The sequence below is a fragment of the Pelophylax lessonae genome (assembly GCF_965119305.1).
Source record: "Pelophylax lessonae genome assembly, chromosome: 9".
In the NCBI taxonomy this organism is placed as follows: Eukaryota; Metazoa; Chordata; class Amphibia; order Anura; family Ranidae; genus Pelophylax; species Pelophylax lessonae.
In genome coordinates this window covers 217,020,143-217,048,116 of record NC_138776.1, presented here as the reverse complement: position 1 = coordinate 217,048,116, position 27,974 = coordinate 217,020,143, and the positions used below count along the sequence as shown (strand labels likewise).

Below are 27,974 nucleotides of genomic sequence, written 5' to 3'. Positions count from 1 at the left end.
ACAGATTTCATTGTCGCTGAAATGCATAAATCGCAGAATTTGCTCGTATCTCCCCCTGGACATGGAGGCAGAGTACATGCGCATATGGTGAGCTGGGCTAGTGGACCAATATAGCCGCAATTCACTTTGTTTAGTTATGCCCATGTGGAGGGAAAGGCCCAGAAAGATCTTAAATTCGGAAACCGTTATAGGATTCCAGCCGAATCGTCTGGCAAGGTGCGAATTTGGGTTGGCGGCGATAAATTGTTGAGCATATAAATTTGATTGATCCACAATAGATCTGAAAAGATCTTCCGTGAAGAACAGCTCAAAAAAGTTCAGGGGCGTAAAACCAGCTGTCTCCACGTGGATTCCAGGTTGGGCGGTGAATGGGGGAAGTACTGGCGCTGTAGAATCAGTGGGTTGCCAATTGGGATATGCCAGCGCATCAGGGAGGGCACTATGGGCTCTACGGGCCTGTCTTCGAATACGCGGTGGCTGCGGGCCACTACTTGTGCTAGCCACCGCACCAGCTTCAACTGCACTTAGGGGACTCGCCACGTCACCAGGTCTTACTGCAGTGCTGGTTGTACTAGGTCCAGGTTGTACTAGGCCGCTGGCGCTTGCCAGGTCGCCAGAAGGATGAGCGGCACTAGTACCCACACTCTGCTCCATACGAGCACCCTGCGATTCCTGCATTTCAACAACACCAGAATGGGGTCGGGTACGCCTGGGTCTAACAGGGACCCATCTGTCGTCGGAGCTGTCTGTCAGGGAGCCGCTGCTGTCATCTGGTTCGTATACTGACCCTGATTCTGCCGGTGAGGCTTCCCCATCGCTCTCACCTGACATGGTCATCATACTGTAAATAGCTTCATCACTGTACGAACGTTTAGACATTTTGGTAACTAAATTTACCCGTACAGTGATGCGACTCACAGGTAATAAAAGCACCTGGTTGTCGAAGACTATTTCAAGCGCTACCAAAAAAACTGCTAATGCTAGCAGGGATCAGGCCTGACTCTGCTAACACAGCGGTTTTGTGTCTTGTGTTTTTTGTAAGTGACAGTAATCTATTGATTACTACACTTACCTGGGTGAAAGGGTTAAACGCAGGTGCTGGCCGGAATCAGTGCTGATCGTGCAAACACCGCGTTTTGGGAACCCTAAACTATGGGGGCGCTAGTATAGCTCTGATCAGATCAGATATTGATCTGTTCAAACACTATACTAGAAATGGAAGTGTAGGTGCGTGCGTGCGTGTGTGGTGATCAAGGGGTTACTTCTAAACTATGCGCCGGGGATCTGGGGGGGGGTGGCGGGGACCCTAAACCTCCTTTGGGAAAGAAACTAGCTAGCTAGCGCAACCTCAAGTCACAATGACACCAATACAAAATACAGTAAAAACAGTATATTATGTGTGTATTAGTGCTAATGTGACAGAGGGTGTAGGGGTTAACGGGATGTGATCAGGGGGGGATCAGGGGTTTAAATCTTTATTGGGAGGGACTGGCGGGTATCCTAAGGATAAAAGGAACGGTGGCAAGCGCTAAACCTGGTCACAAGTCACACTTATACGGGTATATAGAAAATGCTATATACTGTATACAGTGTGCGTTGTGGCAGGGGGTGTAGGGGTGATCAGGGGGGGATCAGGGGATTAAATCTTTATTGGGCGGGTGGCGGGGACCCTAAACCTCCTTGGGACACAAACTTAGTCGCCTGCGCTAATTCTGATCACAATCACACTAATACAAAAATACAAAAACACAGTATATTACGTTTGTATTAGTGCTGATGTGACAGAGGGTGTAGGGGTTAACTAGCGGTGATCAGGGGGGGGTCAGGGGAGATCAGGGGCTCAAATCTTTATTAGGGGGGGGTGGCGGGTAATTCAAGTGGAAAAAAGGGGGTCGCAAGCGCTAGACCTGACCACAAATCACACTTATACGGGTATATAGCAAAATGCTATATACTGTATACGGTGTGTGTTATGGCAGGGGGTGTAGGGGTGATCAGGGGGGGGTCAGGGGCTTAAATCTTTATTGGGCGGGTGGCGGGGACCCTAAACCTTCTTGGGACAGAAACTTAGTCGCCTGCGCTAATTCTGATCACAATCACACTAATACAAAAATACAATAACACCGTATATTGCGTTTGTATTAGTGCTGATGTGACAGAGGGTGTAGGGGTTAACGGCGGTGATCAGGGGGGGGTCAGGGGAGATCAGTGGGTTAAATCTTTATTAGGGGGGGGTGGGGGGTAATTTGAGTGGAAAAGGGGGGGTCGCAAGGGCTACACCTGTTCACAAATCACACTTATACAGGTATATAGGTATATGCTATATGCTGTATATAGTGTGTGTTGTGTCAGGTGCTGTAGGGGTTAATTGGGGGGGCGATCGGGGGTGAAATGTGCCTATCTAAGTGTGTATGTACGTGCTTGGTGCTGTACTTACAATTAGATGTGCTCTCCTCTCACGCTGGATCCGAAAAGACCGTTGGGAGGGGAGGGCACATCTCCTCTAAGCCTGTGTTTACATTTCACAGGCTTAGAGGGAGATCTGATTGGGCAGGACCGATCAACAGGTCCAGACCAAAAATGATTGGCCTGGACCTGATGACTGATTGGTTCTGAACCCAATCGAGTCATCGGCGGGACCGCGGGTGCGCGCGCGCGCGCCAGAGCGGCGAAGGCTAGTGACGTACCGCTACGTCACTCTGCCTGGCCGGGGCTGACCGCCGCAGTATATAGTCGTGCGGCGGTCGGCAACCGGTTAACCACTTCCCGTCCGCCATAAAACAGAATGACAAAGTGGTTAAACTATCCTGACTAGGCGTCATTTGACGCCCAGCAGGATGCTTCACTAATGCACTCCCCCTGGGGCACGCACCCTGGCGATCAAGGATGACGAGTGTCCCTCGGACACAGCCAATCCCCGATCAGGGTAAACAGCCAATTAAATTTTTCCAATCACATTGGAAATCTTTCCAATCACAGCCCGTGCTGTTACCCGAGATCTTGGCTTCTTCTCCTCACACACTGATCGTAAGAGGAGAGCTAGGATCTGTGAATTACTGCCCCAATAAAGAGAACCTGTCACCAGAGATCTGTAAAACAGCCCATCTTGATCTGTCAAACAGGCCCGCTATCAGTGACCTGTCACACAGGCCTTCAGTACCGCCATCAGTGACCTGTCGCACAGTACCACCATCAGTGACCTGTCACACAGGCCTGCCATCAGTACTGCCATCAGTGACCTGTTACACAGGCCCGCCATCAGTACCACCATCAGTGACCTGTCGCACAGGCCTTCAGTACCGCCATCAGTGACCTGTCGCACAGTACCACCATCAGTGACCTGTCACACAGGCCTGCCATCAGTACTGCCATTAGTAGCGTCATCAGTGACCTGTCACACAGGCCCACCACCAGTACCTCCATCAGTACCCTGTCACACAGACCCGCCACCAGTATCTTCATCAGCGACCTGTCACACAGGCCCTCCATCAGTACCGCCATAAGTGACCTGTCACACAGGCCCGCCATCAGTGACCTGTCACACAGGCCGCCTTCAGTACAGCCACCATGTCCAAAAGATTTTTTTACATCTGAGGAGGCATATGCAATGCTTACTATGTTGGATAGTGAGAGCAGCAGGGAGCTCTCATCATCCGATTCTGGTTCGGAATTCGAGCCAGTAGAGAGTAGTGGATCGGAGACAGAATCAGAGGAGAAAACAGTCCTTCCTAAAAGAATAAGGAGAACAACAAGATCAGAAGACCTGCCTACCACCAGCAGCGCCATACGCCCCAACGGCACCATCACAAACAAACCTAGCCCCCAGGAAGAGGAGCCCAGTACCAGCACTGGAATAACAACCCAAACCCGAAGAATCCGGGCCCAAATCTACCATCCCGATGCCCTGGCAAGCCCCTTATGGTTATCTGCCAGCTCAGGGTCAGCTATAACCCCTCTTTCACCACACAGCCAGGTGTGCAGCCCAACACTACAAGTTTTTCGCTATTAGATTATATTATTATTATTATATTTATTTGCTTTTACCACAAGATTTGCTGCAGGATATGGTGGACCAAAGAAATCTTTTTGCAAAGCAATGTATTGCCCCCAACCCCAATTCATCCTACACCTGTATGTTCCATTGTTTATACTTTTCTACTCATGTGCAATCCATACCCTTTCATTTTATCCTCCATGTACATATTTATTACCATTTATTCTCTGATTCATTAAAATGTGATCTACATCGATCTGATTTTCTTTTATTTTTTGGATGTGATTATATTCATGTTAATCACTAAGGGCCACAACCTCACACAAAGTCCCAAACGTTTTGCTATTGTATGTTCCATTGGCAACGTCTCACACTAGACGAATTTAAATTGTTTTTGGGCCTTACATTTAATATGGGGCTTACAAAAAAACAAAAAACAAAGTGCATGCCTACTGGTCCACCCACCCCATCCACCACATGTCAATTTATTCTGCTGTCATGTCCAGGACACGCTATGACATGATTATGTGTTTCCTACATTTTAATGACAACTCACAGCGCCCCCCTCGAGATCATCTCCAACAGTAAAAGATTGTAAAATACGCCCCCTAATAAATTATTTTTCAAAGCGATTTGCTGAAGTGTCCCAGACCAAAATATTTGTGTGGACAAATTTCTTATCCACTTTACTGCCCGGCTGCACTTCAAACGGTATATTCCCAGTAAAAGAGAGCCAGGTACGGGTTCAACTGAATAAACTATGCAATAGAGCCACTGGATATGTATATGCCTTCCGCGTGTATGAAGGCCAAGACTCCCAGCTCCAGCCCCCTGAATGCCCAACATATATCGGAACCAGTGGGAAAATTGTCTGGGACCTGGCATACCCCCTGTTCAAAAAAGGCTATCATATGTATGTGGACAATTACTACACCAGCTTGCCCCTTTTTCGTCACCTGTACTGTGAAAAAACCCTGGCCTGCGGTACCGCCAGAAAAAATATCAAGGGATTCCCACAATATTTTGTAACAAAAAGGCTACCAGGGGGGGGGGGATCCGCATTTCTGAGGAATGAGGAAGGGTTGGCCATGAAGTGGAGGGACAAGAAAGGCGGGGATTCACAGAAGACGCGGCCCCATTGTAAATACTGAATGCATCCACGATTATAATCAGATGCTACAACCATATTTATCAACCCGAAAGTCCCGTTACTGGTATGAAAGTTGCATTTCATCTCTTTCATATGACCATGTTTATTTCGTATCTAAACTAATTATAATATCTTAAGCTTTGCAATTGCAATAAAAAAAAAAATCTAAATAAATCATATAAATACGAATTAATTGATTACTGCCAGTGCTGTACAAGGCCTTCCCCTCACTTCAAACTCCTAAATACAAAATGAGTACAGCGCAATACATACAGAGCTCATTTATCCCTAAGGGGGGACAGCGTACTTAGACTGGTAAAACAGGAGTCTAAAGCCCCGTACACACACGCAGATCGTCGTCATACAAACGTCGGCGGACGAAAGATCTGCCGATTGTATGCGTGTTAGTATGGTGCCTCCGACAGATGTCTGCACACAATCTGCGGACAAGAGTCTTTCTTGCAAACATGAAAATTTTTGTCTGCAGACACCAGAACGGACGATTGTTCGCCTGTCAGTACAGAAATCAGCCGACAGACCGCAGATTTGCAAGACTGGGCATGCTCAGAAAATAAAAAACACAGGGAAAGTTAACCATTACATGACATCACTTCTGCAGTCAGCTGAAGTCTGCGGACAAAATTCTTGTGCTGTCCTTGTGCTGTCTTTGCACTTTTCAACAGACACCGACATCCCGGGGAGAAAAGACGAACATTTGTATGACGACGATCTGCGTGTGTGTACGGGGCTTAAGCTGGAGGTAAGCTGCTAACAAACACCAGTGGTGGATTGTTCAAGCACTTGTTTTTTCAGTTGATTATTACAGAGGTGGCATGATTATCTTTATGTCTAGGATTGATTGAAGGACTACATATTTTTTTTGGACTTTTTTATGTTGACTTACTTTTAAACAGACACATTGTAATATGAATGTATTTAGATCATGTTATTTGTTTTTTTTTTTTTTTTTTTTTGTGTGTGGTTTAGACCTATTTAAACAAAGATGATTCGCGGTTGTTATGTTTTCACTTATGTAGCAATTTTTTGGTGCACTGAGATAATTATTTCCAAATAGAAGATTGCGCTGTACTCATTTTGTAGCTGTACTCATTTTGTATTTAGGATGTTTAATTTGTATGTCTCTTATCAAAAGTCACCAGAAAACCAACCCAGCACCCACCTCAAATACAGTGGGTATTTGATACACTGCAGATTTTGCAGGTTTTCCTACTTACAAAGCATGTAGAGGTCTGTCATTTTCATCATAGGTACTCTTCAACTGTGAGAGACGGAATCTAAAACAAAAATCCAGAAAATCACATTGTATGATTTTTTAAGTAATTAATTTGCATTTTATTGCATGACATAAGTATTTGTTTACCTACCAACCAGTTAGAATTCCGTCTCTCACAGACCTGTTATTTTTTATTTAAGAAGCCCTCCTGTTCTCCACTCATTACCTGTATTAACTGCACCTGTTTGAACTCATTACCTGTATAAAAGACACCTGTCCACACAATCGAACAGACTCCAACCTCTCCACAATGGCCAAGACCAGAGAGCTGTGTAAGGACATCAGGGATAAAATTGTAGACCTGCACATGGCTGGGATGGGCTACAGGACAATAGGCAAGCAGCTTGGGGAGAAGGCAACAACTGTTGGCACAATTATTAGAAAATGGAAGAAGTTCAAGATGATGATCAATCTCCAAGAACTGTGGGAAAAAAATTACAACTTCAAAAAACTCACCATGCCTCTTACAAAATACCTTGGATTGTTTACTTTCCAAAAAGGGGTAATTTGGGGGTCATTTGTACTGTCCTGGCTTGTTAATGTCTCAAGAAAATACATAGGCCCTTAGTACATCAGGTGTGATCAGATTTCACCATAGCTTGTAGACTCTATAACTTTCACGCAGACTAAATAATATACACTAATTTGGGCTATTTTTACCAAAGATATGTAACAGTATAAATTTTGGCCCAAATGTCTGAAGAAAAATGACTTATTAGCAAAATGTAACCAGTTCTGGACCGGAAAGATTTGCCCCCTTTATGACCAGGCCATTTTTTGAGATTCGGCACTGCGTTATTTTAATGGAAAATCACGCAGTCGCGTGACACTGTACCCAAATAAAATTTGTCCTTTTTTCCCACAAATAGAGCTTTCTTTTGGTGGTATTTGATTACCTCTGCAATTGTTTTTTTTTTTTTGCACTATAAAAAAAACCAGAGCGACAATTCTGGAAAAAAAAAAAAACAATATTTTTCACATTCTGCTATATAACCTTCCCAAAAAGAAATGTAAAAGTCAAATTTTTTCATCATTTTAGGTCAATTTGTATTCTGCTACATATTTTTGTTAAAGAAAAATTGCAATAAGCATATTTTGATTGGTTTGCGCAAAAGTTATCGCGTCTACAAAGTAGGGGAAAGATTTGTCATTTTTATGTTTTTTTTTTTTTTTTACTAGTAATGGCAGCGATCTGCAAATTTTAGAGAGACTGCGAGATTGTGGCGGACAGTTTGGACCCCTACCTGACCTTTTTGACACTTTTGGGCGTACCGGTGACATTACTACAGTAATCAGTGCTAAAAATATGCACTGTTACTGTAATAATGACATTGGCAGGGAAGGGGTTAAATGTAGGCCTAGGGTAGTGTTTACTAACTGTGGGGGGAGGGGCTTTTGAAATTACCATAGAGACCTGTGATCCTATATAGAAGGATCATAGGCGCTCTGTGATAATTTCAGAGAGGAGAACGGTCAGCTGTGTTTACAACAGCAGCCTGTCCTTCTCTCTCAGCGGGGAGCGATATCGGGTGGCTCGCCCCATAGCACCACGTAGTACTAATATGAGCTAAAAAAGTGGGGTTTTTTTGTCAAAATTTTAGCTTTTTTCGCCTATATCGCAAAAGAAAAAAAATAAACAGCGGTAATTTAATACCACCAAAAGAAAGTTCTATTTGTGTGAAAAAAAATTGATATGAAATTTGTTTGGGTACAGTTTAGCACGATTGAGTAATTGTCATTCAAAGTGTGAGAGTGCTGAAAGCTGAAAATTGGTCTGGGCAGGAAGGGGGCATAAGTGCTCTGTATTGAAATGGTTAAATACCTTGCACAGCTCCCTAGTTATTTGGGGCATGAATGGGGTTCCCTGGTCTGTAAGGACCTATTTAGGGATCCCAATACGATTTGAACATCATGAACAATTCTTTGGCAATGTTCCTAGCAGACGCGGTGCATAAGGGAACTGCCTCGGGATTAACGGGTAGCATAATCCATAAATACAAGAATATGTTGATGTCCCAGGGCAGACTTGGAGAGTAGACCCACAAGGTCCATGGCAATCCTCTCAAAGAGCACTTCAGTAATGGGTAGGGGCACTAAAGGACTTCAGAAGTGGGGTAGTGGGGCTGACATTTGACACAGGACAGGATTGCCAAAAATTCTCAATGTCTTTCTGTATCCCAATAAAATCTGCGTAACACTCTTTTAGTCGTTTTCTCAACGCCAAAATGACCTCCTAGCAAATGTCCATGGGCAAGTTCCAACACCGCTCGTCTTTAGTGCTTAGGGACAACCAACTGTTCAACCATTTCATCATTCTTTTTATTTACACGATACAGTAAATCCTCGTTGCTACTAAAATAAGGAAAACAGGGCATGTCCCCTGGTTTGACAGGTACCTCAATAACTATTACATATTCCAGGGCCCTGGCAAGGGCAGGGTATTTTCCGTGCTCGGTACCAACATTTTTCTTGTGCACATAAAGATCAGCAAACTCTAATGTAGCCTCAGGGTCAGCAGAAGGCTGCCCACTTTCTCTGGCTGTGGGGGCTTCCCCAGTCTCCTCTAGTTCTCCTGCCATAACAGAGAAAGAAAAGCCTTGGGATTCCTGAGGAGTCACGTGAACCCACATTGTCTATGCTGGCCAGGGATTCTGCCTCTGACTCAGCTACTGTGACCGAATCTGGACGATCCCACAGTTCCCAAAACTTGGGGAAATCCCTGCTAATCGTGGCCTCATGCGCTAACGGGTACAACTCCGACCAGATGAGTCACAGTAGATATGTCAAATTGAAACTTGAGCGTAGCTATAGGATACTCATGTACACAAATCTCAAACTTTTTTAGCATGAAAATTCACAGACTTAACCATATCGTCGTTAACCAAAGTAATCAAACTTCCTGAGTCCAGCAAGGCCATAATAGGCTTATTATTGACAGTCATTTGACACGTGCTTACCTAGACTTGGCGCTGCAGTGCATGAAACAGCAGCAAACACAAACTGGTGTCTGAAAGATACGTTACATTGCATAGGTTCATCTGTCAGTGGACAGTTCCTGACAACGGAAACACTCAGCTTTGCTGACAGGCCCTAGCTTCCCTTGTTTGGGATGCTAATCTTCAGACCTGGCACTAAAAATCCTCCCCTCTGTCTCTTTGCCATGCTTACCACCCACTTCCCCTTAGTCTTACCGGTTGCCTGGGGAGACTAAGGCTTTGGATGCAAAGTCTGTTCGGCTGTAGGGGTGGTGACCAGGCTCTCTGCAGCAAAGTACCGTTCCATGAGCTCCACCAGGTTGCCTGCCATCTTGGGGTCCCCTTGACTCACCCACTTCTGCAGGGGAATTGGTAGGGACCTCAGGAATTGGACCATAACCACACGCTCCACTATTTGTGGGCCAGGCAGGGACTCCAGCTGTAGCCATTTCCACACCGGGTGGATTTGGTAAAAAATCTGTGATCTTGGGGGCCTCTCATCTCGGAAGGACCAGCCGTCCGGCCCCCTAATCTGCATGCAGGGGCGCCGGACGCATGGAGTTCAATGGGGATTTTTTATTTTCACCACCTGATTAGAGCCAGAGGCTCTAATAGGGCGATGCAAAAGGTGGACCCGGGGCGCAGAGCAGTGCGTCCCGAGCCCACCCGTTGTGTGACAATCGCGAATGAAAATTCGCTATTGTCACACCGATCCTCCTCCTGGCCAATCAGGAAGCGCGTCCGATACGTGCTTCCTGATTGGCCGCAAGGCAAACCCCATGCCATTGGCCGAGGAGGAGGCGGGACCGGAAGGACTGGAGGAGACGCCTTGGGACCGAGCAGAAGAAGCCGTTCGGGGGACTAAAGAGGAGGCGATCGCCACCGATGCTGCTACAGGTAAGTAAGGGCGCACGCACGATGATCTCTACATTGGGGACATGTATACTGGTCACTGCATTGGAGGCACGCACGCTGATCTCTGCATTGGGGACATGTATACTGGTCACTGCATTGGAGGCACGCACGCTGATCTCTGCATTGGGGACATGTATACTGGTCACTGCATTGGAGGCACGCACGCTGATCTCTGCATTGGGGACATGTATACTGGTCACTGCATTGGAGGCACGCACGCTGATCTCTGCATTGGGGACATGTATACTGGTCACTGCATTGAAGGCACGCACGCTGATCTCTGCATTGGGGACATGTATACTGGTCACTGCATTATTGGAGGCATGTATACTGGTCACTGCATTGGGGGCATGTATACTGGTCACTGCATTGGAGGCACGAACGCTGATCTCTGCATTGGGGACATGTATACTGGTCACTGCATTGGGGGCATGTATACTGGTCACTGCATTGGGGGCATGTATACTGGTCACTGCCTTGGAGGCACGCACGCTGATCTCTGCATTGGGGACATGTATACTGGTCACTGCATTGGGGGCATGTATACTGGTCACTACATTGGGGGCACACACGCTGGTCACTGCATTGGGGGCATGTATGCTGGTCACTGCATTGGGGGCATGTATGCTGGTCACTACATTAGGGGCATGTATGCTGGTCACTGCATTGAAGGGGGCACGCACGCTGGTCACTGCATTGGGGGCATGTATGCTGGTCACTGCATTGGGGGCATGTACACTGGTCACTGCATTGGGGGCATGTACGCTGGTCACTGCATTAAAGGGGGCATGTATGCTGGTCTCTGCATTGGGGGCATGTACGCTGATCTCTGCATTGAAGGGGGCATGTACGCTGGTCACTGCATTGAAGGGGGCGTGTACACTGCTCACTGCATTGCAGGGGGCGTGTACACTGGTCACTGTGCATTGAAAGGGGGCACGCTGGTCACTGTACATTGAAAGGGGGCACGCTGGTCACTGTGCATTAATAGGGGGCACGCTGGTCACTGTGCGTTGAAAGGGGGCACGCTGGTCTCTCTGCATTGAAAGGGGGCACGCTGGTCTCTCTGCATTGAAAGGGGGCACACTATACCTTAATTACTGAAGGCCCCTTTCACACTTTTGCGACCTCAAAGTCACGCAATTTTTTACAGCGTTTTTTTTTTTGCTGCAAAGCAATGCCTATTACATTTTTCTGTTTGCGCCCCCCCCCCCCCCCCAAAAAAAAAATTTTGAGCACCAGCCGCCACTGTCCACAACCTCAGTCAGGGTTTTTCTATCCACTTTTGCAGCAGTGGCTAGCTGTTCAAACAGCCACTGTGTATGCTCCTGTACAGCAATCTGTTGGCACGGTGCCTTTGTTTGCTCCTATGCATTAGAGTTTGCTTGCTGTTCAGCATATGCTTGCTGCTGTGCAGTGTTAGACAACACCAACTGTTTAAAGATTTCCTCCATATTTAGTCAGCCAAGGTCCTGGCCCTTTAGGTAGTAACTTACTACAGCTGCCCTCCACCATATGTAAGCTGGGGAACAGGTAGCAGGTACAAAGCTCCCTGGGATAAGCAGTCTCTCAGGCACGGATACCAAATCCAGTGAGTTAGTGACAAACAGTGCGGTGTTTATTTGTGATATTTACAAGTCTATATACAAGTGCTGTACAGAGTTTCCAAAAAAAAAACAGGAACAAAAATAGCAAAATATCTCGGCACTAACTATACAAAATATACAGGTCCTAACTACTAGTCTAAGCAAGCCTACAGCTTGTCAGCTTCCACAAATACCTCTTGAAAGTTTTCACCAAGCTTTTGCTCCCACAGACAGAAAGTGTCTGCTATCCCAGGATGAGAGCACTCGCTGTCTGTCTCAGGTGAGTTTAAATTGGCCTGGGGGAGAAGACCAAGACCTGAACTGGATTGTGGATCAGTAATCCCTGAACGTGTATGAGAGGAGCCTGGGAGATGTAAAAACATCCAACAGGACTTTTCCCGGCTCTCTGGGATGCTTTGCTACAACATATATACATGCACATGTACACACACAAACACACCTATACAATATATACTCATATACTTTTATGTGTTTGTGTTAATAGTATATAGCACCCTCCTAGGTAGGTGCTAGGTAAAAGCATCTTATGCTCCTTCTGCTCATCAGGGAATCCTGATCTATTAGGTTGCCTGTTGCATGTTTCCAGGTGTGATTCATTGGGTCTGAGGGAGTGTCCACACTGTATCCAATAAGGGAGCTTGTTGGACAGTGGAGGAAACCCAGCCAGTGACACATTGGCTTTTATGGGAGTCTCAGTGGGTGGGCAGTCTTGCAGATCATCCTGGGATTGCTCATAAAAGCCAGGGGGCATGTGACAGGGCATCTTTGGCGGGAAGCAGAGTCCCAGGAGGAGGATGATGGCTGGTCTCTCCTCCTTCTGTATGAGGAAAGTGGTCTTAGGCAGTCCAGGTGTGAAGCTGAGCTACAGAGGATCCAGTAGAGCTAACAGTGAAGCTGCTGGCAGAGTCTTCTGGGAAAAACAATGTCCGTGAGTACCAGGGGACTTGCCAAAGGGTCTGCCCAGGAAGGGGGACTACTCCAGTGAAGTCAGAGGATCAAGGGGCCATCTCACACAGAGTGTCAGAGTAAAAGGGGGTGCCGTTTACAACCCTGAAGAGTAGGGACAAAGAGGGTGCCGAGTAGGACCCTGAAGAGTAGTTCACAGTGCAGTACAGTTTAGTTAATTCTTCTTCACTAAAGTGACAAGGTGAAGCAGCGGCCTTGCCTCACTCAGTGTTACATAGAAGTCCCAGCAATTGCGCATAGGTTGTTCAGTTGGAGTATCCCACTAATCCCTTCTCCTATCCCAGTTCTCAAATAAATCAACAAAAACCAAAACCCCTGGACTGTTTTCTGACTGAGCTGAGCATTTAGAATATGCTATTTTATAGTTGTTGCTATGGGTAACCTAGGGGAATCCATAACCAGCAGTTCCCAAGGGAGTAGTGCTACAAGTATATTTTTAGAAGTTACCAAAATGGAAAGTAAGTGAACAGAAGATAAATCCAAATCAAATAAATTTTTGGTCTTTCAAACAGCATCATTTTTTCAATTCTTCAAGGTAAACTTGCACACAGTTTTAAAAGGAACTCGGCAGGTAGACATATAGGAGAACTAGCCAAAGATCTTCTGTGGATGTAGGCTGCCTCAAATCCTTCGACTTCTTCATGTATTCCCAGACAGACTCGATAAGATCAGTGCTCTGGGAAGGCCAACCACTGCTTCCAGGACCCCTTGTTCTTTACACTGAAGATAGTTCTTAATGACATTGACTGTATGTTTGGGGTTGTCCTGCTGCAAAATAAATTTGGAAACAAACAAACACCTCCCTGATGGTATGACATGATGGATAAGTATCTGCCTGTATTTCTCAGTGTTGAGGACACCATTGATCCTGACCAAATCTTGGAAAACTAGAGTAACAATGATCACGCATGTTTTCTTTGGTGCACAGATGTATTTTTCTGAATGTATTTATTATAAATTCTGTACACTTTCTATTTTATATTAGAACTTTTGTTCTCAGTTTAAATATTATCAATTTAAATTTTACCATTATCTTCCAGGTGAAGAGGAAACAACACCTCAGCTGAAGCGGACTAGAAGCGATGCCAGCTTTGTTCAGAGACGTTCAAAGAACTACAGTCCTGAAGAGGTGCAGAGATTGAGGAATCACAGGTTCTCCATTAATGGTCATTTCTATGATCATAAGGTAAGCAAGAGAACACATATAAACAAGTTTGACATGACTATTTATTTTAGCAGTCTATGGCATTAGTTCTTAATCCCTAAAGTGTTACTAAACCCAGATCCTGTATTCAATAGATCTAGTCTTCCACAGTACACAGAATATGGAAATGCAATAGTTTTAGTTAATTTAAACTGCTAAATACCTTTTCTCATCAGCTGTATATAGCAGTTAGAGCAGTCTTGTGACTTCTATCAGTGTGTGCTGATAGCTTGTTGGAGGAGTTTTCATTTCTCCCATGATTGTTTTATCAAGCTTCAAGACCCCTCACCCTCTGTCTGAACATGTCTGGACAGTGCTGATTGGCCCTGTACTGATCACATGTACCCTCCCAAGAAAAAAAAACTCTCCAGCAATAAACACCAAACTGTGCTGCCTGACTCCACAGACTGTAAATATTAGGTTGATGATATTAGGAGATGATCAGAGGAGACAGGGTCGAACAGCTTTTTTACACAATGCAGAGGATTAACCCTTAGGATCTAAGGGGTATAACAAGCATGTTTTACTGCATATACAGACTGATTTTACTGTTGTGGGTTTAGTAACACTTAATCATTCACCTAGGGTGGCATTTTTTTTGTTAACATAGTGTTCTATATTTTTTAATACGCCCCCGTCCACAGACTACGATACCCACCACCACACATTTGCCCGGAAGAGACCCCTGTCCTCTCAACGTTGGAATAAGCTGCTTTGTCAATGCAAGTGTTTGGAAGATGGCAGTGGGTTACAGGGGGGATGAGGATGACAAGAGGTAAAGTGTTAGCAAGATGGCAGTTGTGTGCCAGGTATAATGAAGATAAGGATGAGGGTGACAGGGTGTAGTTTATTGGGAAGGTTGCAGTGGGGTGCCAGGTATGATGAGGATGACAGGGGGTAGGGTGTTAGCAAGCTGGCAGTGGGGTGCCAGGTGGGATGAGGATGACAGGGGAGAGAGAGAAAAAAAAATTAAAGGCACAGAAAGAGAGAAAGAAGGTTCACAAATATGATAAAAAGAAAACATAACACATTTTTGGCATGATCTGTATTTATGAATTTAGAAATTAGGAACAAATGTATTTTTAAAAGTTTAGGGATATCTATTACCTAAATTTGCACATCTGCAGGCTATAACTGATGCTGTTGGGAGATCAAAAAAGAACACTGCAAAAACAGTGGTGTTATCACGTTTATGGAATCACTGCCTCTTGAAATCCTCTATAGCCTTTGTCCTCATGCTTTTATGGGAGGCGGATCATTCATCAATCAAGATGTGACATCCCATCCACTGAGTTCTTTTTTTAGTTACTGGGCATGGAGGAGGCAGGGACTGGGCTGTCATTTAGGATCTGTATACACGCCCAAATGTGTGATGTCAATACCATGTGACCTGACCAACTCAGCTCAAACAGGGAATGTTCTCTCCAGCCATAGAGACCAAACTGAGCATGTGCATCCAGACTACTCTGACTGTGTTTTATCTGGACTTGTCCAGAGTAACATTGCAGGAGGGGGAGGATCTGTGCATACCGGATCAAAGACCCTTTTTACACAATGCAGAGGATTAACCACTTTAGCCCTGGAGGATTTTCCTGCTTAACGTCCAGGCTACTTTTTTCAACTTGGCACTGCGCGAGTTTAACTGACAATTGCACGGTCATGCAACCCTGTACCCAAATGTACATCCTTTTATTCCCACAAACAGAGCTTTCTTTTGGTGGTATTTGATCACCTCTGTGCTTTTCATTTTTTGCGATATTAATACAAAAAAAAAGCGAAAATTTTGCGAAAAATATTGTTTTTTTTTTTTCAAAATTTTCGCTCTTTTTTTCAAAAATTAAAAATTGCACAGGTGATCAAATACCACGAGAAGAAAGCTCTATTTGCGGGGGAAAAAAAAGGACATAAATTTAATTTGGGTACAGCGTCGCACGACCGCGCAATTGTCCGTTAAAGTAACGCAGTGCCGAATCGCAAAATATGGCCTGGTCAGGAAGGTGGTAAAAACTTCCGGTCTTAAAGTGGTTAAAATACGCTCATTGAGAATTTTTTTGTCAAAGACATGTAGCTAAATACATTTTGGCCTAAATATATGACAAAAATTTAATATATTGGATTTTTAATTGGATTAATATATTGCATTTTTTAACTGTCAAAGTAAAGTAAAGTAGTAAATGTCAATTTTTTCACATTCTGATATATAACATTCCCCCAAAAAAATGTACAAATCAAAATGTTTTAACATTTTAGGCAAATTTGTTGTCTGCTACATATTTTTGGTAAAAGAAAAAATCACGATAAGCATATTTTGATTAGTTTGCGCAAAAGTTTTCACGTTTACTAATTACAGGAAAGATTTGTCATTTTTATTGTTTATTTTTTTTTTACTAGTAATGGCGGCGATCTGAGATTTTTTTGCGGGACTGCGACATTGCGGCAGACAGATCAGACCCCTAACTGACATTTTTGACACTTTTGGGGGGACCAGTGACATTACTACAGTAATCAGTGCTAACAATATGCACTGTTACTGTAATAATGACACTGGCAGGGAAGGGGTTAACACTGTTGGTGATCAAGGGGTTAAATGTGTGCCTCATGCTTACAGACGTGTGTAGGGGGAGGGGGTTGTGTGACACAGATTGCAGGTTCAGCTATGCTGAATTCTGTGATCTGTCCCTGCCTGTCACAGAGGAGATCCGACCGCTTTGTTTACACAAGCGGGCGGATTTCCTCACTCTTTCCACAACGATCGGGGAAGAGCGGCGGTGATGACCGCCTCGCCTCCCCTGTCCCGACTCCCACTGTGTCTGAATACAGTGGGAGCGAGCCTCCGGCGGCGCGAGCGGTGCAGAGAGAGGGAGGAATCCAGCCACGTAGGTCTACGTCGCTGGACCCAGCCGAGCCGCTCTGCTGCAGTAGCAGCAACGTGAGCGGTCAGCTAGTGGTTAATCACTTCCACAGTAATCCATAGTGAATATAACAAGCATGCTATTCTGCATATACCGACAGATTTTACTGTTGTGGGTTTAGTAACACTTTAATGGTTACCATCTGACAAAGTGGTCCCTAGTTTTTGGGCTTTATTTTGTATAGAATTAAAGTGTAAATTGTTTCATAAAACTCCCTATATTATTTAGTATATTCTGACTTGGAAGCTAGATGTCAATAAGAGTTTGAGGTGTAGTAAAGTTGTCAAACTTTAGGGTGATTTTTGCATAATGTATTGGAACTCAAAATATGTCATTCTCCATGGGTTAAGTACAATATATTTTTTGCAAAATCCTTAGCTTTAACTGCATACATATATTGGGGCTGTGCATCTTCACTCTCCTCACGATTCGATTACGATTATTAGGGCCACGATTCGATAAGATTCCGCGATGCATCACGATTACTGCCCAGTGCCCATGCCCAGCCCACTGCCCAATGGTTTTCAAAAAAGTGAAAGTATCAGCACGACTATGTGTGGAATCGCACACTAGTATACAATATAATACTCGCAGCAGCTATATCAAAATGTGTGAATCACTGCACATAGAAGGATCATAAATAAAAAGAAAGATACAGCGCTACTAACATAAATGATGTGCAAAATAAGCAAAAAGTGTGCAAATGTTGCAAATATGTGCTTAATGTGCTAGTAGAGTCCTGATGTGAGAAGTACTGGATCAAAGGGTACTAATATTACCAAAACCAGCAGTGCAGTAATCCTATTGTGTATAGATCACCCTGCTACTATATTTTATAATATGATTATACCAAGTGCATACAAATATCAATAAATAATGTGCAATATATAAAGTGCAAAAAATATATATATAACAGCAGTAATAAATATTAATCATAATCTAAAGTGCATAAGTGTGTAAACAATATCACTTGGTAAAGTGCATTTAATTGTAAACCATAAGAGCTGGTTCACACTAATCCGACTCAAAGTCGCCCCGACTTTGGGCGACTTTGAAGTCGCCCGTGCAGCGCGACTTCATCTCGGCTTGCAAATGACTTCTCATAATAGAAGTCAATGCAAGTCAATCCGACTTCGCCAAAAAATAGTGCAGGAGCGTCTTGAGTCGCTTTGATAAAAACGGTTCCATTGCACAGCATTGGGAGCTACTTGTCAGGCGACCAAGTCGCCTGACAAGTCGGAGTAGTGTGAACTGGCTCTAAATCAGGTGCTCCAGTGCTCTGTGCAAATAACAAATCAGTCCTTTTGTTTCCTGTGCTATGCCTTACACCAGTTCATGCACATTTCCAGGCATGCAGAAGAATATTGGTGGTGGGAACCTCTTATCACCAAATACACCCCATGGAGAAGGTGGGGGCTTACCGGATTAAATATACACTTGAGCCTTGTTGAAAACAAACCATCAGCTGCTTACAGGAAGACTCCATGGCTTAGGGTCCACTGCAAATAACGTCCTTTGCATCAACGCCTCCTACACAGCTTAGGGCAAACACAAGGGACTCCACATAGCGTAAATCGTTCACAACATTTATTAAAACAATACCAGTTTAAAAAACATCAGTGACTTCTAAATGTTTGGTCTGCACACTGTCCGCTATATGTACCTTTACCGTGTGTTTGATGTTTACTCTCCTAACACAGTCACAGTCCGGCAATTAGCAGGCGGATGGAGTCGGCGTGCGTGTCGCTCTGGATTAGGGACTCACCCAATATAATATATAAGTGCGAAAAGTAGTGCAAATTGGCAAAAATAAATCACAATATATAATACAGTGCAAGTGACATAGAAAACCTCTATTACTGATATTATTATCCCTAGAGGTTTTCTATGTCACTTGCACTGTATTATATATTGTGATTTATTTTTGCCAATTTGCACTGCTTTTCGCACTTATATATTATATTGGGTGAGTTCATATATGTTTTATGCTAGACATTTTTGCTAGCACCTTTATACCCTTTGATCTAGTAACTTTTCACATCAGGACTGTACTAGCACATTCAGCACATATTTGCAAAATTAGTGTCAGTGACTCTGTTTCAGGGACACCTCCAGTGTGTAAGGGTTAATGTAAACTGATGCCAGAGTGATTACCTTATTATCTCCCGGTCTTTTCATGTCAGTCTTGTCAGTCTCGTGCAGCCCGGCCGGTGTACGGCGGGAAGGAGGAAGAGATCGGCCGGCCAGAGGGCACGTGACTGTGACGGAGATGTGAAGACCGGAGAAGATAAGGTAAAATCAGGCATCAGTTTACATTAACCCTTACACTCTGAAAGGGTGCCCTGAAACGGAGTCACTGACCCTAATTTGTTTTAACTTTTTAGTGCACTGGCAGCCGGGCTGTACTTGGAGAGACGGGAGGGAGGGGGAGCCGGGATGACGTTATCCACGCATCGATGCGGCCGGTCCTCAGCATCGATGCAGAATCATGGGTGGCTGCATCGCGATTCAACGATTATTTTCAACACCCCTAATACATATACTCTATATATAAATGCACAGTCATGTGAAAAATTAAGCACAGCCCTTGGAAATTCTTGACTTTTTTTAATTATCTGCGCAAACATTAGATTTGTATTCAAACAATAATAATTGAATAGGAACTTTTATTTTTTCATTTTTTTATCAATCATTTACATTTAAAGCAAAAGTGTTTTTTTTGGAACTTTAAATGAGGCATGTGCGGAATAGAAAAAGTAGTCAATGTTGTAAAGTAAGAATTTATTCTCTTAGATAATTAGTGCATATCAGGTTACAATGTGCATACATCCAGTTTATAGCCATATTCATAGTTTATTCTCTTAGATAATAAATGCATATCAGGTTACAATGAGCATACATCCAGTTTATAGCCATATTCATAGTTTATTCTCTTAGATAATAAATGCATATCATGTTACAATGTGCATACATAAGTTTGTATCCATATATATCGTAAATTGCTGACCAATATAAATAAGAACTAACAGTCACATAATGGTACATCGCATGATAGATGTAGAGCAGCTATCCTAAATGACATTAACCATTTCAACAGCAGAATTTAGTGGTAAAAACTGAATGGATATGGCATAAATGAGCTGTCTGATAAAAAAGAACATAGTGCATCAGGTAAGCCCTAGATTTAGGGCTGGAGGTGTATGTTCACATGTGCCTCATTTAAAGACCCAAAAAACACCCTTCTTTTTAACATTTACAATTACAAAAAAATAATCTTATCTTTTCCTTAATACATAATCTATATGTTCATATAAATATACCCACAAAAACAAGACACACAAGAGAAGACAGACATATAAGGTGTATCTTCCTTCCACCATTCCTGTTTTCCTCTTTATTACCCTTTCCTTTTCTCCTCTCCACTTTGCCTCTTTCTCCCTTTCCCTCAATTTTCTCCTCCTTCTTGCCCTTTCTATATTATCTAGCATTTTCTCTTAGATTAGGTATTTCCGTTTCAAGACCTGTAAGCTTTCCTTTGCCCACTAAGCAAACCAAATGTGTGCTTTGCACTGGTCTTTATTCCTCTCCTCAAAGGACACGGGGACAGGAGGGGCGAGGCTAATCCACGCTGTGTGTGTTTATGGACACACACACAGCCCAGCTTGGGAGCAAGCCCACAGTTGTGCCAGGATAGCAAGCAGCTTGCTGTGGGGGCACACACAGAAACGGAGCCAAGAGTGCTGGCGGGGACCACAGAAGAGGAAGTTTGAGGCCACTTTACAAAATACCATTGGACAGAGCACCACCTTCATGCTTCACAGTTATGAGGTTCTTCTCCTGAAATACTGTCATTGGTTTGTATCAAAAATGTCTACTTTTACTGTGTTTAAACAGCTCTAACTTTGATTGATCAGTCTGCAGCACAAGAAACCAAGAAAGATCTTGGATTGAATTTGCTGGGCTTGACAGTCCTGGACAATTGTTTGAAATCTATGCCACTTCTATATAATTTTCTTAACAATGAAATGAATTATTTCAAATCATTTAACAATCATTTGACAATATTTTTAAGTCTCTTGCCAGACTCATAGGCATCAACAACTTTCTTTCTGAGAGCCTTAGAGAGCTCTATTGATCTTGGCAAGATGACACCACACATGTCAATAGCAGAGAACACCAGACACTAGATATCGGAGGGTTAGGTAAAAATGACAAATCTGCATTTTTTGATCACGGAAATTGATACGCTATATCAATTTTATGTGTCATTTGTTCAAGTATATCACCTTTATCTGTAGGCACAATTTGAATGAAGTTCTAAAGCTGGCCATACATTATACAGTTTTCTGTTTCAATTTCCTTTAGACTTACCTTCAACTACATAGTACAAGGGCCAAGACAATTGTATAATATATGGCCATCCTAAGGTTTGCCTATTCAGATATGTCGAAAATGTCAACCGTTTTCATGGGGTGTACTACTTGTCATCTTGAGATACTGGGAAAAGGTGGCAGGGCTTGTACATTAGGAGAAAAGAATCCATGAAAAATTATATTCCACTCAAACCATATTTCCTAGTCTTTGTTTAAAAATATTAAAACCCAATTCTAGACACAGGTAACAACAACAACAAAGAAAATTGTCTTTAAAATGAGACAGGATTAAAACCTTTGTCAGTATGTTATTGCTGTATCTGTCTACATGAGCCAGACTTTCCTCTCACTTTCTGTCCAGGTGATAATTGTCAGACATAGCAGAAAGGGAAGAAGACTTTTCCCTATAGGGACACACAGTATTAAAAATCAGAGACACCTAAGAAAAGTTCCATACCTTCCCTGTGCCATTCAAAGAAAACCGTTCTGCCTGGATTTGGGTTTAACTTGTGATCTGTTTGAATATATACAGGGAGTGCAGAATTATTAGGCAAATGAGTATTTTGACCACATCTTCCTCTTTATGCATGTTGTCTTACTCCAAGCTGTATAGGCTCGAAAGCCTACTACCAATTAAGCATATTAGGTGATGTGCATCTCTGTAATGAGAAGGGGTGTGGTCTAATGACATCAACACCCTATATCAGGCGTGCATAATTATTAGGCAACTTCCTTTCCTTGGGCAAAATGGGTCAAAAGAAGGACTTGACAGGCTCAGAAAAGTCAAAAATAGTGAGATATCTTGCAGAGGGATGCAGCACTCTTAAAACTGCAAAGCTTCTGAAGCGTGATCATCGAACAATCAAGCATTTCATTCAAAATAGTCAACAGGGTCGCAAGAAGCGTGTGGAAAAACCAAGGCGCAAAATAACAGCCCATGAACTGAGAAAAGTCAAGCGTGCAGCTGCCAAGATGCCACTTGCCACCAGTTTGGCCATATTTCAGAGCTGCAACATCACTGGAGTGCCCAAAAGCACAAGGTGTGCAATACTCAGAGACATGGCCAAGGTAAGAAAGGCTGAAAGACGACCACCACTGAACAAGACACACAAGCTGAAACGTCAAGACTGGGCCAAGAAATATCTCAAGACTGATTTTTCAAAGGTTTTATGGACTGATGAAATGAGAGTGAGTCTTGATGGGCCAGATGGATGGGCCCGTGGTTGGATTGGTAAAGGGTAGAGAGCTCCAGTCCGACTCAGACGCCAGCAAGGTGGAGGTGGAGTACTGGTTTGGGCTGGTATCATCAAAGATGAGCTTGTGGGGCCTTTTCGGGTTGAGGATGGAGTCAAGCTCAACTCCCAGTCCTACTGCCAGTTTCTGGAAGACACCTTCTTCAAGCAGTGGTACAGGAAGAAGTCTGCATCCTTCAAGAAAAACATGATTTTCATGCAGGACAATGCTCCATCACACGCGTCCAAGTACTCCACAGCGTGGCTGGCAAGAAAGGGTATAAAAGAAGAAAAGCTAATGACATGGCCTCCTTGTTCACCTGATCTGAACCCCATTGAGAACCTGTGGTCCATCATCAAATGTGAGATTTACAAGGAGGGAAAACAGTACACCTCTCTGAACAGTGTCTGGGAGGCTGTGGTTGCTGCTGCATGCAATGTTAATGGTGAACAGATCAAAACACTGACAGAATCCATGGATGGCAGGCTTTTGAGTGTCCTTGCAAAGAAAGGTGGCTATATTGGTCACTGATTTGTTTTAGTTTTGTTTTTGAATGTCAGAAATGTATATTTGTGAATGTTGAGATGTTATATTGGTTTCACTGGTAAAAATAAATAATTGAAATAGGTATACTGTATATTTGATTTTTGTTAAGTTGCCTAATAATTATGCACAGTAATAGTCACCTGCACACACAGATATCCCCCTAAAATAGCTAAAAATAAAAACAAACTAAAAACTACTTCCAAAAATAGTCAGCTTTGATATTAATGAGTTTTTTGGGTTCATTGAGAACATGGTTTTTGTTCAATAATAAAATTAATCCTCAAAAATACTCATTTGCCTAATAATTCTGTACTCCTTGTATGTATAGAAACTTTCATTTGTGGATTATGTTGTCTTCTGTACAGTAGTATTGCATTAGCCAACTGATTTTTGTATACTGTTTGTCTGTGTACTTGTATTGATGTAGATGGACTTGTGCATGACTGCTAACTATATATATATATATATATATATATATATATATATATATATATATATATATATATATATATATGTATTTATTTATTTATTTTCATACATCACGGGACACAGAACCATAAATCATAACATATGGGTTATATAGCTACCTATAGGTGAAGGACACTGGCAACCAATCAGAATTGATGATCCCCTATATAACCACTCCCACACAGAAAGTACCTCAGTTTTTTCGCCAGTGTCTTAAAGGTGAAGGTCGCATTTTTTTGCAGCGATTTTACAGTGATTTTGCCGCAATCTGGACTGGACTTGAAGCAATGCCTATGTCTATGGACCTCAAAACGCAATACAGTGCAGGGACTACTTTGAAGTCGTTGCGACTTGAAGTCATACAGATATGAATGGGTACTCATTGGAAATTATGGAGTACGACTTGTCATGCCTCTTTGCAGTCCCAAATCGCAGGACAAGTCGCACAAGTGTGAAAGGGGCATTATTCATTGTCACATTTTGCATATTTTTTTTCTAGCACAAATAAATGGATTTTTTAATACAGACTTACCTGTAAAATCCATTTCTTGAAGTACATTATGGGTAACAGAGCCATAAATCATAACATATGGGTTATATAGCTACCTATAGGTGAAGGACACTGGCAACCAATCAGAATTGATGATCCCCTATATAACCACTCCCACACAGAAAGTACCTCAGTTTTTTCGCCAGTGTCTTAAAGGTGAAGGTCGCTGTGGAGAGATGCTCCACATGTGTGTTATGTTTCAAAGAAGAAGAAAGAAGATTATGCTATCATACCCCAAACAAACATCACTGGATCTAAGGGGTTAGCTATCGGATCCATCTAAAACAGGCAATGGACTAAAAAGATGGTACCCGAGCCTCGGGAAGCAGATACAAGGTTTTGCCTGTAACGCTGTCCTTTTTAGGTGCTGGACCCTGGGATCCGGACCCTTTGAATACCAAACCCCAAAGGCGCTTCATGCATGGTGCTCTGCAAGTCCAAGGGCGTGGCCCCTCTTATATAGGGGACACAGTCCTTAAAGGTCTCTAAGACAATGCTCACCATGAAGGGTGAAGATTGGATTCTTGCTTATAGCTCTTTTTCCTCCCTAGGCTCATTGCGCCCTCCTCAGAGTCCTCAGTCATTTCCCATACAACCACTCTTGGAGCAAGAAGTGTATAATGACTGGGATCATCCAGATAGGATTTTTGTTTCTCCTAAAAGGTTTTCATTGTTGCATCCTATGGAGGATAAGTTTTCTAAGAGATGGAAAATCCCCACTGTGGATGCAGCCATCGCCTTTTTGGTGATGATCTGGATATATATGTCCAAAAGATCTCGGGGGGGGGGGGAGAGAGTACCTTGCTACCTGTAAAGAGGAAGAGCAGGCGTCCTTCCTTTAAAATCCCCAGCACGCATAATACCAGTGCTTCCAATTCCAGGCAGTGGCGACGGCCACAACCGTCTGCATCCAGTCCAAGCCTTTGGGGCAAGGTTAGAAAAAACCCTGGGCCCAGAGATCAGCCAAGTCTTCCTCTAAGCCTTCTCAGTGAAGGGGCGCCCCCACTCGCCTGGGTGGGGGGAAGGCTCCTGCAGTTCTCAGGGGCATGGGTGGAGTTGATTCAAAACAATTGGGTTGTCTCCACTGTAATGGATCAACCGACACCCCGACCGGGCACATCCGTTGACGGATGCTCCTAGTGCTTCCCGAAGGCTCCAAGCACTCCACCAGACACCGTAACCACCTCAGACCCCACGACCTGCTGCAGCTTGGTTAGGGTCACGCCGTCTCTTACACACCCTGGACCTACGACAAGGCTCCAGGTTCCCATGGGTGACCCTCTTTTTCCCCAGAGAACGAAGCAGGAACAAGCTCTACACAAACTCTTACAAGAGCTTAGTGATTATCCAAGGGAGTATGGAAGACCATAGCAATTCCTTGTAGTATATTCCCCCAATGAGAGAGAGGACTCTAGATTGAGGGTGAACTAAATCTATCTTTATTGAACAAGAAACATACTTGCATACAGTTTTCCCCCACAAGGTTGCCCCCCAGGTGGACCTTGTTGAGGACTGGACGTGACATTCACAATCCAATAGAAACAGTTTTACACTCCCATACAGTGTACACAAAAATATACAATGTGGGGCAATCCCCCCTCCCCCTTAGCACCCAATCCACATTCATATATACATCCCATAATAAGTTTCTCTTAAGGCAGACAGAACAATGTGAGGTTATTAACATTTAACAATCAGACAGGGGCAATCCACATTCCCTCCCAATACACAAACAATAGGGAAAACCTGTCTGACATTGAAAGATATGTTACACACACATTATTTAGGAATTACAGATTTCATGGCAATGGGAATAAATCTTCACATTTCTATATGAAGACATTGCTGACAAATATGACTGTCCCATCTGAAGCAATTCAAACCATTAATTATCTGTTTTTCACTTCCAGTGATGGTGAATACCGTCACATCCACCATTTCACAGGGATACAAGCTGGAATTTCAGGTGTTCCCATATTCTCGGTTTGTTAGGTCAAGTATACAAACCGATTCCCCTAAAAGAAAGTTCTCTCTTTCAGGCATTGGGCCAGCTGAGAGCTCAGAGGGTGATAACCGAGGTTCCAGAAAACATAAGGTTCAAGGATTTTTACTCAAACCTTTTCATAATCCCCAAACTAAACAGGAATGTGAGACCTATTTTGGATCTCAAGGAGCTGAATCAGTTTCTGAACGTTTGTTCTTTCCACATGGAATCAATTTGTTCAATCCTAGCCTCCCTGCAGGGAGAAGAATTTCTAGAATTCACAGACATCAAGGATGCATATCTTCATATGCCTATATTTCAGACTCATCAAAGTTTCCTTCGTTTTGCGATTTGAAACCATAATTTCCAGTTTGTGGCCCTGCCCTTCGGGTTGGCCACAGCTTCAAGAGTATTCACAAAGATCCTAGCTCCATTTTTGGCTGTTCTAAGGTCCCGAGGAATATCTGTAATAGGATATCTGGAGGATCTATTACTAATAGATCGATCGGCGTCGGCTCTAAGCCGAAATATCGTTTAGACAGCTCATTTTTTGGAAGGTCTGGGTTGGATACTGAACTTAGCAAATTCAGCATTACAGCCAGTCCAGCGTCTGCAATACCTGGGGCTTCTTGTCGACGCAGTGCAGGCAAAGGTATTCTTGCCAGCAAGAAAGGCCTCAGACCTGAAGGGTCAGGTTCAGTCTATAGTGAGACTGAGATATACACTTCTATACCTCTTTGCATGATGTTACTGGGAAAGATGGAGTCCACATTCAAGGCAATTCCCTATGCTCAATTCCATGTCAGACCCTTGCAGGACAACATTCTGTCTGCGTGGAACGGAAGAATTCAGTCTTTGGACCGGTCCAGATCTTTGCTACCAAGAGTACGACAGAGTCTGAATTGGTGGTTGTTGACCAAAAATCTGGAGAAGGGGAAATCCTTTCTTCCAGTGACCTGGAAGGTAGTGACTACAGATGCCAGTCTCTCCAGCTGGGGAGCGGTTCTGGAGGAAGCCACTGTCCAGGGAAGTCATCTCCCCATCAACATTTTGGAAATTTGCGCAGTTAGTCGGGCTCTGAAATTCTGGATGCCCAGACTTGACTCTGTCAGGGTGCAATCCGACTATTCCACAGTTGTGGCTTATGTCAACCATCAAGGAGGCACAAGGAGTTGATCAGCCCAGAAAGAGGTGGATATTATCCTGTCCTGGGCAGAGAAGTTTGTGCCATGCCTGACAGCAGTATTCATTCCAGGAATTGAGAACTAGCAGGCAGATTTTTTAAGCCATCGACAGATGTTTCTGGGGGAATGGTCTTTACATCTTGAGATTTTTCAATTGATCTGCCTACGCTGGGGGGTTCCAGACATAGCTCTGTTAATCCAGGTTCAACAACAAGTTGGAGAGATTTGTGTCCAGGACCAGGGATCCACTCGCAGTTGGAGTGGATGCTTTGGTGACACCTTGGGAGGAGTATTCCCTAATCTATGCCTTTCCTCCAGTACAGCTGATATCACGTTTGTTGCGCAGGATCCAGCTAGAAGGGAAAACAGTAATTCTGGTAGCTGAGGATTTGGTATGCACAAATCCAGAGGTTGGCAGTGACGAGCCCCTAGGTTCTTCCACTGCGTCCCGTCTTGCTCTCTCAAGGTCCGACATTCCACCCTGCTTTACAGTTTTTAAATTTGATGGCTTGGATATTGAGGCCTTAATCTTGGAAGAGCAGGATGTGTCTGGCCCCACAGTTCATACACTGATAAACGCCAGAAAGCCAGTCTCTAGAAATATTTATTACAGAGTCTT

General features: G+C 43.6%; 1 protein-coding gene across 1 annotated transcript in view; it reads left to right on the top strand.

The window, feature by feature from the left end:
• The window catches only part of RASSF4 (Ras association domain family member 4), a 436,165-nt gene that overhangs the window by 318,116 nt on the left and 90,075 nt on the right, over positions 1-27,974 (top strand). The window contains exon 7 of the mRNA XM_082268429.1: positions 13,942-14,087. Coding sequence (XP_082124555.1) covers positions 13,942-14,087 — 146 coding nt within the window. The remainder of the gene's footprint in view (positions 1-13,941; positions 14,088-27,974) is intronic.